The 15,497-nt window shown below is 43.0% G+C and overlaps 1 protein-coding gene across 3 annotated transcripts in view; it reads right to left on the bottom strand.

Annotated features, from left to right (window-relative positions):
- LOC122941361 (oocyte zinc finger protein XlCOF7.1-like) overlaps window positions 1-14,609 on the bottom strand; it is a 44,231-nt gene extending 29,622 nt beyond the window's left edge. For all 3 annotated transcript variants that reach the window (XM_044298552.1, XM_044298549.1, XM_044298550.1), the window contains exons 1-6: window positions 14,084-14,609; window positions 6,450-6,587; window positions 6,151-6,342; window positions 5,883-6,006; window positions 5,674-5,762; window positions 5,142-5,253 (exon numbers count right to left, since the gene is read on the bottom strand). In XM_044298552.1, coding sequence (XP_044154487.1) covers window positions 5,142-5,253; window positions 5,674-5,762; window positions 5,883-6,006; window positions 6,151-6,342; window positions 6,450-6,530 — 598 coding nt within the window. In that variant the 5' untranslated portion in view covers window positions 6,531-6,587; window positions 14,084-14,609. The remainder of the gene's footprint in view (window positions 1-5,141; window positions 5,254-5,673; window positions 5,763-5,882; window positions 6,007-6,150; window positions 6,343-6,449; window positions 6,588-14,083) is intronic.
- Between the last annotated feature and the right edge of the window lie 888 nt (window positions 14,610-15,497).

Below are 15,497 nucleotides of genomic sequence, written 5' to 3'. Positions count from 1 at the left end.
TATAGGAGCACAACTTAGATGCAGTATACCAGCAGACCCCCAGGGGGAGGGGGAACAGTGGATCCCACTAAGGTTCACCCCCCCCCCTCTTGCCATCTGTGAAGCTGCCGGCTGCCCAGGTGGGCTACTGACGCAGGGGCGCTCTGCTCCTTCTGCTGCGGCTCCTTTTGCTGCGTCTCCTTCTCCTGGTCCGACATGTCCTCCGGTCAGAGAGCGATGCAGAGAGCGCAGCGGGAAGAGTGCTTGAAAGCATTTATTTTTTATAGAGCCCCCGTCCACTTCCGGGTTTCGCCGGCAACCCGGAAGTGACGTCAGACGCGTGTGACTGCGCAGAACATCCTTCCGGTCGGCTCCCCCACAGGGAGGTAGGCGACCGGCGGAAGCTCAGGGCAGGCTTCCCTAAACAGGGAGTGTGACCCTGGCGTCACCCTGCCAGCTTTAGAACTAGTCCGCCGGAGAGCAGGGGACGCTTTCCTGGATGATGCCTCTCCGAAGCCAGAGAGGACTTTTCTCTGTCCTGGCCGCTATAGGGGCAGGAACACACTGGTGAATGGTGGTGGGAGGGGTCCTTTTAAACCTTTCTCTGTTCCTGCCCCTACAGAGGTCAGGGGTCAATCTCTCTGGGCTGTCATGGTGGTGAAGTGGAAAACAGTTGTAGAGAGAGCAGAACCTCTAGGGGTAATGGCAATGACCCCATTGCTCCTAGAGGCTCATTCACATATATTAACATGGGACCAGCACAGATTCCTTCAGCTGCCAAGAGCACATGTAACAGGTCAGTCAGTGTCATAGTTACAAATCTACTGACAGATGCCCCTTAAGAACTCTCGTCTATGCTGTGTGAAAAACAAATAGCAGCAGAAATTGACCTGCCAAGTGGAATTTAAATCGTCAGCACGTGAATGTAGGCTGCGGACATTCACTGTGGATTGCATGGGGTGAAATAAGCAGCAAATCCGCAATCCTTATGTAACAGAAGAGTATTCTGCCACGGATTTGGAGAGGATTTTGCTGTGGAAGTGCAGAGCTGAGGCAATTTTGTCCCATGCGGATATAACCTAAAGGACTCTACGGAGGATACGGCAGATCAGGCAGTACTGTGTATAAGGAAACCATAAGACCCCCTAGTAGCATGTTTACATGTTACAGTTATGCAGCAGATCTGCCTTTGTGGATTTTCGTACAGTACAAGCAAAGTCAATTAGATCTTAAGGAATTTCAACCTCACAACACAAAACTGCAAATTGACCTTTAGTGTGGATTTGAAATCTGCAGCACATCAATCTATATGGTTGATCGCCACCAGATTTCACCCTCTGCAATCAAAATCTGCATGTAATTCACACGGTTTTTGCCCTGGATCCGCAGCAAAATCCACTGATATTTTCTGCTGTGTTTTATGTCCCCGCTGAACGTATCCTTTGACCCATCTACGATATGCCGGAGGACCATTATACTGTTGTCTTAGTAACCATACAAACAGATCAGTCAGATTTTAATTTTTGACTGTAAACAAGAATGCTAGCAAAAAAGCAAAAGTACCCTTTAACCCCTTCTACCCCGGGCCAGTTTTTGCCCTCCTGCCCAGGCCATTTTTTGCAAATCTGACATGTGGTAATAACTTTGGGACACTTTTATTTATCCAAGTCATTCGGAGACTGTTTTCGCATGACACATTGTACTTCATGATATTCTAAATGTGAGTCAATATATTTCCCCATTATTTATGAAAAAAAGCCCAAATTTACCAAAAATTTTGAAAAATTCTCAATTTCTCTGCTTTTAAAGCAGAAAGTGATACCTCATAAAATATTTATTACCTAACATTCCCCATACGTCTACTTTATGTTGGCATCATTTTGTAAATGTAATTTTATTTTTTTAGGACGTTAGAAGGCTTAGAATTTTAGAATCAATTCTTAAAATTTTTAAGAAAATGTCCAAAACCCACTTTTTAAGGACCAGTTCAGGTCTAAAATCACTTTGTGAGGATTACATAGTGGAAAACACCTATAAATGACCCCATTGTAGAAACTACACCCCTCAAGTTACTCAAACCTGATTTTGCAAACTTTGTTAACCCTTTAGGTGTTGCACAAGAATTAAAGGAAAATGCTGATGAAATTTAACTTTTTTGGCAGATTTTCCATTTTAATCCATTTTTTTCTTTAACAAATCGAGGGTTAACAGCCAAACAAAACTAAATATTTATTACCCTGATTCTTTACAGAAACACCCAACATGTGGACGTAAACTGATGTAAGGGCACACAGCAGGGCGCAAAAGAAAAGGAGCGCCATATGGTTTTTGGAAGGCAGATTTTGCTGGACTGGGTTTTTAGATGCCATGTCCCATTTAAAGATGCACCCTTACAGTAGAAACTCCCAAAAAGTGACCCCATTTTAGAATCTAGGGGATAAGGTGCCAGTTTTTTCTGGTACTATTTCGGGGTACATATGATTTTTAATTGCTTTATATTACGTTTTTTGTGAGGCAAGGTAACCAAAAAAATGGCATGGTTTTTATTTTTTACAACATTCATTTGATCATGTGCCATTTTTTATAGAGCAGGTTGTTGCGGACATAATGAAATCAAATATGTCTACTTTCTTTTGTTTGTTTCAGTTTTACATAATAAAGCAAAGTTTTTGTGTCTCCATTTTCTGAACGCCATATTTTTTTTATTTTTCTGCCGATCGTCTTGTGCAGGTGCTCGCTTTTTGCAGGAAGAGTTGACGTTTTTATTGGTACCATTTTTGGGTAGATATGATTTTTTGGATCATTCATTATTACACTTTAAAGGAGCAAGGTGACCCAAAAATTGGTTGTTTTGGCACACTTTTTATTTATTTATTTTTACAGAGTTCACCTGAGGGGTTAGGTCATGTGACATTTTTATAGAGGAGATTGTTATGGATGTGGCATCATCTAATTTGTATACATTAAAAATTATGTTTTAAAGGGAACCTGTCACCAGGATTCTGGCCATAGAGCTGGGGACATGAGCTGCTAGATGGCCGCTAGCACATCTGCAATACCCAGTCCCCATAGCTCTCTGTGCTTTTATTGTGTTAAAAAAACGTTTTGATCCATACGCAAATGAACCTCATATGTGTCCTGTATCTGGAGAGGAGTCCAGCACCGCCCCGCGTCCTCCGAATCTCCTCCTTGCTGGCTGACGTCACAGAGCTGGAGCGCCGAAATCTCGCGATGCGCGAGCTAGGGCATGCGTAGTTCGTTGCCTGCCAGCACAGGGAATGAACATGATGCCGACACTGCGCATGCGCTCCAGCTCTGTGACGTCAGCCAGCAAGGAGGAGATTCGGAGGATGCGGGGCGGTGCTGGGCTCCTTTCCGCTGGACTCATCTCCGGATACAGGACACATATGAGGTTCATTTGCATATGGATCAAAACGTTTTTTTAACACAATAAAAGCACAGAGAGCTATGGGGACTGGGTATTGCGGATGTGCTAGCGGCCATCTAGCAGCTCATGTCCCCAGCTCTATGGCCAAAATCCTGGTGACAGGTTCCCTTTAATGTCTCCATGTTCTGAGAGCTATATATTTTTTTTTTTAGCAATTTTCTTATGATGGGGCTCATTTTTGCGGGATGAGGTGACGGTTTTATTGGTACCATTTTGTGGAACACACGCCTTTTTGATTACTTGGTCTTGCACTTTTTGTGATGTAAGGTGACAAAAATGGTTGTTTTTTTATGGTGTTTATTGGACGGGGTGGATATATTTATAAAGCCGGTCATTATGGACGCAGTGATACCTAATAGGTGTGTTTTTTTCCCCCTTTTTTTATTTATTATAAAATCAGAGGAAAGGGGCGTTTTTTCTTTTTTTTTACTTGAAACTTAATTTTTTTTATGATCCCCTCTGCAATGCATTACAATACATCTTGTAATGTGTAATGCATTTCCTGTTAGTGTATTACACTGAGTAATTAACTAACAGGTTGCCTAGGAGACACAGCCTGGGGCTGGATCTCCTCGGCCCCCATAGAAGGCAGGTCAGTGCTGACCACGGCATTGAAGAGGTTAATCTGCCGGCATCAGATTTTACAGCGATACAGCAGGGTGGATATTAGGGACTGTCACCACTCTGTTGCCCGCCCGATCACTAAGACATAATAGTACATCGAAATGCGGCAAGTCACTTGTCGCCATGAAGTACTATTACGTCATATGTCGGGAAGGGGTTAAAGCGTCTGCCCACTTTATTTTCCCAAGTGTGCTGGAAACACACTTACTAGTATAACATTATTGAAAGATCGTCACTGATTTCTTGATTTGTATAGTGCCAAGTTCAAACATGGCTGCTTATGGCAGGGCATGTTGCCAGAAATGTCCATTGAATAACACGCACAGTATGTGAGGCTAGCCCATGAGTGTCATGCACAGTGTAAACAGGCGCTGAGTGGTAACTGGAGGCACTGGCACATGGCAGATATAGAGGATTCTGGTGCCTGTATACATTTTAACATTTAGATTGGCCAACCCCTTTAAGCCTAGCGCTGCCAAAATAAAAACAAATAAACAGCTCCAACCATTGTAATGTGAAATTAAGGACACCTAATAACAGAGTAATTTTGAAATATGTTGCTCTGCTAGGTAAGAAATGATAGTTTGAAAAATACTAGTAAGTGTGGGCAGGCAGAATGATGCCCCCAAGGCTAAGACCAATGAGTATGTGGGGGATCTGTCGCATCTTTTGCCTTGGCAGCAAGCAATGGGGATAGCACAGAACCTCCACTAGGTAGGAGAATTTCCTTATTACTTTGTCCTGACTGAGAAAGGTGTAGAATGGTGACTGCTTGTTTGGCTGCCAGCTGTTATGATGCCCCGATACATATGCATAATCTTGGCCGAGCATACGTATGTAGTCAATGGGAGCAGAGGTGGATGTGGCATGTCTGGAGGCCCCTTGCACACTGCTACGCTCCGCCTCCACCAGTCCAATAAACCCCACTCTCCGCTTTGTAGTGTAGTGTAGCTGTACAGCTGAACTGGCTGCACAAGCAATGAATGGCAAAGGAGAGAAAGCTTCTGCCAGACTCCTCTAACAAAGGATCGGGCAATACATCTAATGTGTATGGCCAGCTTTACTCTTTTTCTGTGTCTTTATTACTTACCTTTACTGGAATTTGTAGGGGTGTTCTTCTTTCCCGACTGCAGATCACCTGTCCCATAAGTTTCTTCCAACCCTTCTATAACTTCAACTTTAATACCAACAAAACCTTCGTCCTAGATAATCCAGAGAACAAGATTTTCAATAATTCAAGATCAAACGGGTTGTCCTGTACATTACAAGCGATGGCCTATCCTCAGGATAGGCCATCAACGTCTGATCGGCAGGAGTCTGACACCCGGCCCCACCAGACTAGCACTGGAAGTACAAACCTTCATATAGTGGATGGAGCTGGTAGCTGCAGTGCTGCTCCCACATACTTCAATGGGAGCAGGACTGCAGTAACCACTCTGCCCACTACACAATGGATGGAGCCATGTGGCACTGGCACCAGAGCTACTGCAAAACAACTGATTGTCAGACCCTCGCCATCACTTGTCAAGGACTGGACAACTCCTTTCATTATACATAAACTGTACAGTATTATTTCCCGAATAATTCATTTTGCAATCTGACAAGAAGTCAGTTCAGCCTACCTGAGAGACAATGTGATTTTCATCTGGACCATCCTGAAAATTCACAAGGCTGGGACGTCTCTTTGGTGAATTTTCATAACTGGATTCATCTGTCGATTAATCACACAAAAACGGTTTTAAAACACTGTGATAGGTACATTGTGATAACTGAATGATGGTTGTATCTTTGTGACCATCAAAGCTACTCTCCCCTTTACATCCAGTTTTACCTAGTGATATGAGAGGCTGGCGATTCTCCATCATGATGTCCTTGTACACATCCTGATGTTCTTCTATATACTCCCACTCCTCCATGGAGAAATAGACAGTGACATCCTGACATCTTATAGGAACCTGACTTACAAAATGATACAGTCATCATCCAGACATAGAAGAGTTATGAAACTGCCAAAAAGCAATGGTTGCTATGGGCAACAAAGACAGTTTTTGTTTTAGAGATTTTCACAGATCTGCTCCGATACTCCAGACAGCGCTCACCTCTCCAGTCAGCAGACAAATGATCTTGTTGGTGAGGTCTAGGATCCTTTGCTCATTGTTAATTTCATGTATCAGCGAGAGAGATGATGCTTCCATCACGGGGCTCATTGTCCTGTTCCATACTCCTGACATATGTGGGCAGTTGCTCGGGGTGACTGGCTCTCCTGATGTCTTTTTCACTACTGTGGACTCCTGATAAAAATATGACTACATTTATAAACATAGGTGTAGTATTCTAACAATTACTCTCATCTTTACTCGGAGATAAGAGGGATGTCATCACTTCCAGAATCACTGACCTCTCCAGTAAGTATGTAGATGATCTCCAAGGTGAGATCTAATATTCTCTTAGTTATGAGACCCTTCCCGTTCTCCATCATTAAGACCTTAAAGATGGAATCAGGCCTTCATGGATCTAATCAAATACGAGGTACCTTCTGCAAAACAGGAACAATAAAAACATGAATTATGCAATAAAGGAAACTGCATATTTAAAATATATAACTTTCATTCTAGTACAAACAGTACACAGGGTCTGCTTCTTTAAGGGGGGGGGGGGGATCTAGAATTCTTTCATTTCTGGGTATGACCTTAAAATCCTCCAATGTTTTTAGGGAGGAATTACTGGAGTCACAAACTCTTGAGCGATACCGTTTTTTATCACGACTTATCAGTATTATTATTGTCTATACTCATATATTAATATATTCTAACAGTTATGGAGAATATAGAAGAGGACCGCAGCACATTAACCACTTCAGCCCCGCTAGGTGAAACCCCCTTCATGACCAGAGCACTTTTTACACTTCGGCACTACACTACTTTCACCGTTTATCGCTCGGTCATGCAACTTACCACCCAAATGAATTTTACCTCCTTTTCTTCTCACTAATGGAGCTTTCATTTGGTGGTATTTCATTGCTGCTGGCATTTTTACTTTTTTTGTTATTAATCAAAATGTAACGATTTTTTTGCAAAAAAATGACATTTTTCACTTTCAGCTGTAAAATTTTGCAAAAAAAAACACATCCATATATAAATTTTTCACCAAATTTATTGTTCTACATGTCTTTGATAAAAAAAAAAATGTTTGGGCAAAAAAAAAAATGGTTTGGGTAAAAGTTATAGCATTTACAAACTATGGTACAAAAATGTGAATTTCCGCTTTTTGAAACAGCTCTGACTTTCTGAGCACCTGTCATGTTTCCTGAGGTTCTACAATGCCCAAACAGTATAACTACCCCACAAATGACCCCATTTCGGAAAGTAGACACCCTAAGGTATTCGCTGATGGGCATAGTGAGTTCATAGAACTTTTTATTTTTTGTCACAAGTTAGCGGAAAATGATGATTATTTTTTATTTTATTTTTTTCTTACAAAGTCTCATATTCCACTAACTTGCGACAAAAAATAAATTTTTTTAGGAACTCACCATGCCCCTCACAGAATACCTTGGGGTGTCTTCTTTCCAAAATGGGGTCACTTGTGGGGTAGTTATACTGCCCTGGCAATTTAGGGGCCCAAATGTGTGAGAAGTACCTTGCAATCAAAATGTGTAAAAAATGACCGGTGAAATCCAAAAGGTGCACTTTGGAATATGCGCCCCTTTGCCCACCTTGGCAGCAAAAAAGTGTGACACATCTGGTATCGCCGTACTCAGGAGAAGTTGGGGAATGTGTTTTGGGGTGTCATTTTACATATACCCATGCTGGGTGAGAAAAATATCTTGGTCAAATGCCAACTTTGTATAAAAAAATGGGAAAAGTTGTCTTTTGCCAAGATATTTCTCTCACCCAGCATGGGTATATGTAAAATGACACCCCAAAACACATTCCCCAACTTCTCCTGAGTACGGCGATACCAGATGTGTCACACTTTTTTGCTGCCAAGGTGGGCAAAGGGGGACACATTCCAAAGTGCACCTTTCAGATTTTGCAGGCCATTTTTTACACATTTTGATTGCAAAGTACTTCTCACACATTTGGGCCCCTAAATTGCCAGGGCAGTATAACTACGCCACAAGTGACCCCATTTTGGAAAGAAGACACCCCAAGGTATTCCGTGAGGGGCATGGCGAGTTCCTAGAATTTTTTATTTTTTGTCACAAGTTAGCGGAAAATGATGATTTTTTTTTTTCTCTTTTTTCCTTACAAAGTCTCATATTCCACTAACTTGCGACAAAAAATAAAAAATTCTAGGAACTCGCCGTGCCCCCCACGGAATACCTTGGGGTGTCTTCTTTCCAAAATGGGGTCACTTGTGGCGTAGTTATACTGCCCTGGCAATTTAGGGGCCCAAATGTGTAAGAAGTACCTTGCAATCAAAATGTGTAAAAAATGGCCTGCGAAATCCGAAAGGTGCCCCTTTGCCCACCTTGGCTGCAAAAAAGTGTCACACATGTGGTATCGCCGTACTCAGGAGAAGTTAGGGGAATGTGTTTTGGGGTGTCATTTTACATATACCCATGCTGGGTGAGAGAAATATCTTGGCAAAAGACAACTTTTCCCATTTTTTTATACAAAGTTGGCATTTGACCAAGATATTTTTCTCACCCAGCATGGGTATATGTAAAATGACACCCCAAAACACATTCCCCAACTTCTCCTGAGTACGGCGATACCACATGTGTGACACTTTTTTGCAGCCTAGATGCGCAAAGGGGCCCAAATTCCTTTTAGGAGGGCATTTTTAGACATTTGGATCCCAGACTTCTTCTCACACTTTCGGGCCCCTAAAAATCCAGGGCAGTATAAATACCCCACATGTGACCCCACTTTGGAAAGAAGACACCCCAAGGTATTCAATGAGGGGCCTGGCAAGTTCCTAGAATTTTTTTTTTTTTGCATAAGTTAGCGGATATTGATTTTTTTTTTGATTTTTTTCTCACAAAGTCTCACTTTCCGCTAACTTAGGTCAAAAATTTCAATCTTTCATGGACTCAATATGCCCCTCACGGAATACCTTGGGGTGTCTTCTTTCCGAAATGGGGTCACATGTGGGGTATTTATACTGCCCTGGCTTTTTAGGGGCCCTAAAGCGTGAGAAGAAGTCTGGAATATAAATGTCTAAAAATGTTTACGCATTTGGATTCCGTGAGGGGTATGGTGCGTCCATGTGAGATTTTATTTTTTGACACAAGTTAGTGGAATATGAGACTTAGTAAGAAAAAACAAAAACAAAAACAAACAAATTTCCGCTAACTTGTGCCCAAAAAAATGGCTGAATGGAGCCTTACCAGGGGGGGGGTGATCAATGACAGGGGGGTGATCACCCATATAGACTCCCTGATCACCCCCCTGTCATTGATCACCCCCCCTGTAAGGCTCCATTCAGACATCCGCATGATTTTTTACGGATCCATGGATACATGGATCGGATCCACAGAACACATGCGGACGTCTGAATGGAGCCTTACAGGGGGGTTATCAATGACAGGGGGTGATCAGGGTAATCAGGGTGATCACCCCCCTGTCACTGACCACCCCCCCTGTAAGGCTCCATTCAGACATCCGCATGATTTTTTACGGATCCATGGATACATGGATCGGATCCACAAAATGCATGCGGACGTCTGAATGGAGCCTTACAGGGGGGTTATCAATGACAGGGGGTGATCAGGGTAATCAGGGTGATCACCCCCCTGTCACTGATCACCCCCCCTGTAAGGCTCCATTCAGACATCCGCATGATTTTTTACGGATCCATGGATACATGGATCGGATCCACAGAACGCATGCGGACGTCTGAATGGAGCCTTACAGGGGGGTTATCAATGACAGGGGGTGATCAGGGTAATCAGGGTGATCACCCCCCTGTCACTGATCACCCCCCCCTGTAAGGCTCCATTCAGACATCCGCATGATTTTTTACGGATCCATGGATACATGGATCGGATCCACAAAACGCATGCGGACGTCTGAATGGAGCCTTACAGGGGGGTTATCAATGACAGGGGGTGATCAGGGTAATCACCCCCCTGTCACTGATCACCCCCCCTGTAAGGCTCCATTCAGACATCCGCATGATTTTTTACGGATCCATGGATAGGATCCACAAAATGCATGCGGACGTCTGAATGGAGCCTTACAGGGGGGTTATCAATGACAGGGGGTGATCAGGGTAATCAGGGTGATCACCCCCCTGTCACTGATCACCCCCCCTGTAAGGCTCCATTCAGACATCCGCATGATTTTTTACGGATCCATGGATACATGGATCGGATCCACAAAACGCATGCGGACGTCTGAATGGAGCCTTACAGGGGGGTTATCAATGACAGGGGGTGATCAGGGTAATCAGGGTGATCACCCCCCTGTCACTGACCACCCCCCCTGTAAGGCTCCATTCAGACATCCGCATGATTTTTTTACGGATCCATAAAACGCATGCGGACGTCTGAATGGAGCCTTACAGGGGGGTTATCAATGACAGGGGGGTGATCAGGGAGTGTATATGGGTGATCACCCGCCTGTCATTGATCACCCCCTGTAAGGCTCCATTCAGACGTCCGTATGCGTTTTGCGGATCCGATCCATGTATCCATGGATCCGTAAAAATCATGCGGACATCTGAATGGTGCCTTACAGGGTGGTGATCAATGACGGGGGTGATCAATGACAGGGGGTGATCAGGGAGTGTATATGGGTGATCACCCGCCTGTCATTGATCACCCCCCTGTAAGGCTCCATTCAGACGTCCGTATGCTTTTTGCGGATCCGATCCATGTATCCGTGGATCCGTAAAAATCATACGGACGTCTGAACGGAGCCTGACAGGGCGGTGATCAATGACAGGGCGGTGATCAATGACAGGGCGATGATCAGGGAGTTTATATGGGGTGATCAGGGGTTTATAAGGGGTTAATAAGTGACCGGGGGGGGGGGGGGGGGGGTGTAGTGTAGTGTAGTGTGGTGTTTGGTGGGACTGTACTGACCTACCTGAGTCCTCTGGTGGTCGATCCTAACAAAAGGGACCACCAGAGGACCAGGTAGGAGGTATATTAGACGCTGTTATGAAAACAGCGTCTAATATACCTGTTAGGGGTTAAAAAATTCGGATCTCCAGCCTGCCAGCGAGCGATCGCCGCTGGCAGGCTGGAGATCCACTCGCTTACCTTCCGTTCCTGTGAGCGCGCGCTCCTGTGTGCGCGCGTTCACAGGAAATCCCGGCCCTCGCGAGATGACGCGTATATGCGTCGTTGAGCGCAGGGCTGCCACCTCCGGAACGCACATGTGCGTTAGGCGGTCCGGAGGTGGTTAAAGTCAAGTCAAGCTTGAAAAAGACCATGTAAGGTCAAAACATTGCACTTTTTTGGTGAATAAACTGCTAGATTGAATTGAAGACTTGAGTGTGCCACAGTCCTCTTCTATATTCTGGGTAAAGTTATGGGACAGTGTATTGTGTGTGTATGATACTAGGTATGACATTCGGTATCCTTTCACATATATTTGCAAACATCCCTGACAGAGATTACATTCTACAGATGGACACTGCAAAGTGCTCTTCTTTCTAAATGTTCATTGTGTTACCCTAAACATATAAATTACACTTTTAATTTCAATTGCAGACGAATTCAATAAGTATTATGCATTTTTGTACTTCCCGCCTTTTATGCAAATTAACATAAGAGTCAGATCTTACTTGTGTGACCAGAGAAGAGTCATATTTTCAAGCTCCGACTCATCTCAGGATAATTTTCATATGTATCAAATACGTGTTTTTTTTACACAATAAAAGCACACATAGCTATGGGCACTGGGTATTGCGGATGTGCTAGCGGCCATCTAGCAACCCATGTCCTCAGCTCTATACCCAAAATCCCGGTGACAGGTTCCCTTTAATAAAATACTGAGGACGCAACAGAACCTTGTGAATGCTGGTCATTACCGAATCTATTTGTAAGCCAAAACCAGGAGAAGAACCTATAGAAAAAAAATATAATGGAATGCTTTGTGCCTCCTCTGTGTATTGGGCCCACTCAGAGATCACAACAACGCCTGTACAGGACATTTTACTCTTTAAAAAATGACTTGGCGTAGGACCTTGGAAAAATACCCCGCTTCTACAAATTCAAGTGCACTTTGAAGAAAAAGAAACTTTCTTTATTCCATTAAAAAAGACTGGAAGACGTCATCTACCTGCGCCTGAAAGGTACGTGGGTCCCTACACCTAACCGGATTTTACAATTTATGATGTAGCATTAGTACATTTTCTATAGTGAGCATGGCACTGTCGCATTTACCTTCTTATTTGTGTTTGCAGATTGCTGTTGCATTATATTTGTTTTTGCTTCTATGCTTTCAGTCATGGCGATGTGCACCTGCGCATTGGGACGTGCTGACTAAGGCTACTTTCACACTAGTGGCAAGGAACTCTGGCAGGCTGTTCCGACGGGTGAACAACCTGTCGGATCCGTGCTGCCGCTAGTGCACACGTGCCCCCGGACTAACGCTCCAGCCCCATTGACTATAATGGGGCGGGCCAGAGTTCCAGTGGCAGCACGGCAAACATGCAGAGAGGCGGCCAGAATAAATGTAGTTTTGCAGGCCATAGACTTCTATTATGACTAATGACCCTCTAAAGGCATTCCGTTATGCATTCCGTCACAGAATTGCATTATGGTCCGTGGTAACAGAATCCATAACTCAATTCTGCTTTTACCACCAAACGAAGCGTGAACAGATTTCAAAATATTAAAAATTCGCTCATCTCTAGAGGCCAGGATGGCATCCACAGAGGTAGATTCAGTGTAGGTTTCTGTCCTAAAGAGATCGTCTTGCTGTTGGCGGACAGGCACAAATAATTTTGTAGAAAATGTATTTGCCAAGAATCTCACATTTATAACGTAGCATTAGTACAGTTTCTATAGTCAGTATGGCACTATTGTATTTATTTTGTTGCATTGAGTTGCTGCCATCCAGAAGCTTTTCTAAGATGTTGCATTTTTCCCATACTGCGCCTAAGTACTAGCAGCAAAGTGGCAAATGCCTTTAATTTAGTGATTAATATTAATAATGTATTATTAATAGTGACATAGCAGTTACTACTCTTCCAGCATGGAGACTGATTTCTGGCATAAATTGTACGGAGCAGGAAAAAGTCACATTATGTTCCACTACAACATAAGAAGACAACGTGAATATGGCGCACGCCATTGTAAGGTCACATTCAGATGTCCTATTAGGTGGTAGAAAAAGTGGAGCAATTACCTATAGCAACCAATCTGGTTCAGCTTTTATTTTTACAAAGGGCCTCTGAAGAATGAGATGGTATATGGTTGCTATGGGCAACTGCTTCATTTTTTCTCTCTCCTTGTAACAGTTTTGGTAATTGCACTTAAGGCTACATTCACACAAACATATTTTGTTTCCATGTTTGTTCCATTTTTTTTGCGGACTGGATGAGGACTAATTCATTTCAACGGTTCCGCAAAAAATGCAGACAGCACATCGTGTGCTGTCCACATCAGTGTGTCCGTTCCGTAGCCCTGCAAAAAATATAGAGCATTTCCTAAAATGGACAAGTATAGGCATTGTTGCAATGGATCCGCAAAAGAAATGCAATACGGATGCCAAAAGGACGTCATCCACATTTTTTGCGGATCAGTGTTTTGCGGACTGCACAACACATACGGCCGTGTAAATGCAGCCTATCAATAACAAAATTAACAATAACAGCTTCAACCGCAGACAGTAAATAATAATTTAAAAGAAATGAAATATGCGGTATTGTAAATTATACAATAATAACGGTAGTTACAACAAACAATATAGGATTATTATTCAGTGGGTCTTGCAATAACTCATATCCTGTAACAATATTTCATTTATTTTCATGCTCCCATTATTTATCAGAGCTTTATTATTGATTACCAATAATGTGTCATTACAAGAGATGTCACAACTATAGCACTGTAAGAAATCCAGCAATTACCTGCAGGAGGCTCAGAGCCGAGTCACACACAGCTCCTCTACAACTGCCCAGTGACACAGGAAATTAAAGAAGGCATGCTGAGGATTGTAGTCATCCATGGACAGAAGAGGATTCTGGGAGTTATCACTTATACAAAAGAAGGTTTTGGGAACTGAAGTATGAATAACCACTGGTAGGATGGATTTGCCACGTCTGTCCACAACAAAATGGCCGCTTTATGTATACTCCTGACAATCGGGGCAATTCACTGTGTTCCAGTTCTCTCTCTAGTTTTCTTTCGGGGCGGATGACGTCTCTCACGACCATGTGCGGTACTGTTCAGGATCCTGGGCTGGTAGAGTACACTGTATATCTTTTTTTTATGTCCGAGTCACCCAACTCTGATTCAAAAACCACCAAGGATCGGACTGAAGTGGCAGTGATAACTTCCGGTGCAGAGGTGAAGCGCCGGAAGCTAGGAGAGACATTGCTGTGACTGGCAGCAGCTATGGGCAGGTGTTATAGTCCGGGACCTGTGCTGCTTGTTTGTTATTACGCAAATAAATAAAGGGTGTTATAATTGTGAATGTTTGCCGCTGGAAAATAATGCCTGCATTTCTTTAGCTGCCTCATGCACCTCCGCTCATGTTTCTTTTACTTCATTAACCACTTAAGGACCACAGGTTTATACCCCCCTAGTGACCAGGCCCTTTTTTACAAATCGGCACTCCACAACTTTAGCGGTTTATTGCTCGGTCATGCAACTTACCACCCAAATGAATTTTACCTCCTTTTCTTCTCACTAATAGAGCTTTCATTTGGTGGTATTTTATTGCCGCTGACATTTTTACTTTTTTTGTTATTAATCTAAATTTAACTATTTTTTTGCAAAAAAATGACATTTTTCACTTTCAGCTGTAAAATTTTGCAAAAAAAACGACATCCATATATACATTTTTCGCCAAATTTATTGTTCTACATGTCTTTGATAAAAAAAAAATGTTTGGGCAAAAAAAAAATGGTTTGGGTAAAAGTTATAGCATTTACAAACTATGGTACAAAAATGTGAATTTCCGCTTTTTGAAGCAGCTCTGACTTTCTGAGCACCTGTCATGATTCCTGAGGTTCTACAATGCCCAAACAGTAGAAAACCCCCACAAATGACCCCATTTCGGAAAGTAAGTAAGCTGATGGGCATAGTGAGTTCATAGAACTTTTTATTTTTTGTCACAAGTTAGCGGAAAATGATGATGATTTTATTTTTTTTATTTTTTCTTACAAAGTCTCATATTCCACTAACTTGCGACAAAAAATAAAAAATTCTAAAAACTTGCCATGCCCCTCACGGAATACCTTGGGGTGTCTTCTTTCCAAAATGGGGTCACTTGTGGGGTAGTTATACTGCCCTGGCAATTTAGGGGCCCAAATGTGTGAG

The sequence above is a fragment of the Bufo gargarizans genome, chromosome 6 (assembly GCF_014858855.1).
Source record: "Bufo gargarizans isolate SCDJY-AF-19 chromosome 6, ASM1485885v1, whole genome shotgun sequence".
NCBI classification, from domain to species: Eukaryota; Metazoa; Chordata; class Amphibia; order Anura; family Bufonidae; genus Bufo; species Bufo gargarizans.
Note: the sequence above shows the minus strand (reverse complement) of the source record. Positions and strands in the feature narration are given on the sequence as shown.